Source organism: Eimeria mitis, genomic scaffold (assembly GCF_000499745.2).
Source record: "Eimeria mitis Houghton genomic scaffold, Emh_scaff2821, whole genome shotgun sequence".
Classification (NCBI taxonomy): Eukaryota; Apicomplexa; class Conoidasida; order Eucoccidiorida; family Eimeriidae; genus Eimeria; species Eimeria mitis.
Window position 1 is genome coordinate 2,958 of NW_013571161.1, and position 1,411 is coordinate 4,368.

A 1,411-nucleotide genomic window follows, 5' to 3' on the forward strand; every position below is an offset into this window, starting at 1 on the left:
GAGGCGATGTAATCGAAAGGAAGCTAAACATGCTGCTACAAGATTTAACGTCTGCCTCCGTCCATCTGAACTACCTCGGCTGGTTGCTCATCTTCAGGTGTGAAATGGATACTGCCGCCACGGATTCCGCATCATGCATTTCTGGGCACGATCCCACCGTTGGCAAGTACAGAAACGATTAATCCAGTTTCCAATAAATGCACAGCTCTCCCACTGCCCGCAGCGAACAATCTCTCGATGGCTGAACCTGACGCAGACTGAACTACATGGTCGCAACGGTAACGTCGGCGTGCTCGTCTGCGCTCCCAACAGCGACTCACAGACCGTTCATCCACGTCGTCTCCTTCAGCTTTAACTTTCTGGTATTTCGTAATAATGTGCGCGAAATATACAATGGCTAGTGCGATAAACGCAGCTGAGATGTTGCTGAGGTACGGGCGCGCTTGTTTCGCCGGGACGTGCAGCCGGTAGCTGGCACTGAGCTCATTTACCTCATCAACATTTCGACGAGCGTTTTGCGAGTCTAAATGAGGCTCCCCAGGGATACCCTCTACAGGCTTTTCAACCGGAGCGGCGAGGACGGCCGTTGAGATCAGCACAAGCAGCAGTAGAGACAACATCGTCAAAGTTGGTAATGGTGCAGGCAAAATGCGAAAATACAAAGTATTTTAGATGCGTCTTATACTATGGTTACACGCCTACTCCGAAGTCGCACGCTTGCCGCCGACGCTAGCTACCAATCACGCTGCGCTACGTAGGTAAGGTAATAGTTGTAGCAGCATTCAGGTTTGCTACATGCCACTTTTACTGCCTACCGTTTCTATCCAAAAACAATTCTGAAGTCCCTCCCACAGCAATGGATACACGTAAATACGGGCAAGAAAACTGTCTAAGTGCTCTAGACATACAGGAGTCCTCACAATAGGTACATAATTTATGAGGCAAGGCGCCTTGGCCATGTCCAGTGTAATACATCTCCTGGGGTTCATCAGGGTACCTCCAGGTTTACTGGAAAGGTTTATATACGGGCCTCCTAACTTCACACGTAATAAATAAATGGCATAAGTGAGACCATTTCGATTTATTTGGCGGTAGGGACCGGTGTAAGCAATGTAATTCACCCGCTCCTTGCTATGGGCTTCGATTCTGCAAGGCAGACCAGGGAGCGCTGGAAACAAGGTAACGCAGAGCCCTAGCACTGGAAGGACGACGAACAAAGTTGTTTCTGGTATATTTAACATATTTTTAAATGTAATGATGAACATACGTGGAATATGAAGGATTTTACCTCTAGTCAATGACACGACCGGATGTATACTATAACACTTGCTCTCTGGCCTTAGGACAGAAGCGAGCTGCAATGAAGGTAAGGAGTTAAAGTAAGAGTTTCCCAAAGCCGCTGACCTCCTTC

At 48.1% G+C, this 1,411-nt stretch overlaps 1 protein-coding gene across 1 annotated transcript in view; it reads right to left on the reverse strand.

Annotated features, from left to right (window-relative positions):
* EMH_0059110 (uncharacterized protein) overlaps nucleotides 1-620 on the reverse strand; it is a gene marked incomplete at both ends in the record, with an annotated part of 1,045 nt that extends 425 nt beyond the window's left edge. The window contains one exon of the mRNA XM_013497648.1: nucleotides 321-620. Coding sequence (XP_013353102.1) covers nucleotides 321-620 — 300 coding nt within the window. The remainder of the gene's footprint in view (nucleotides 1-320) is intronic.
* Between the last annotated feature and the right edge of the window lie 791 nt (nucleotides 621-1,411).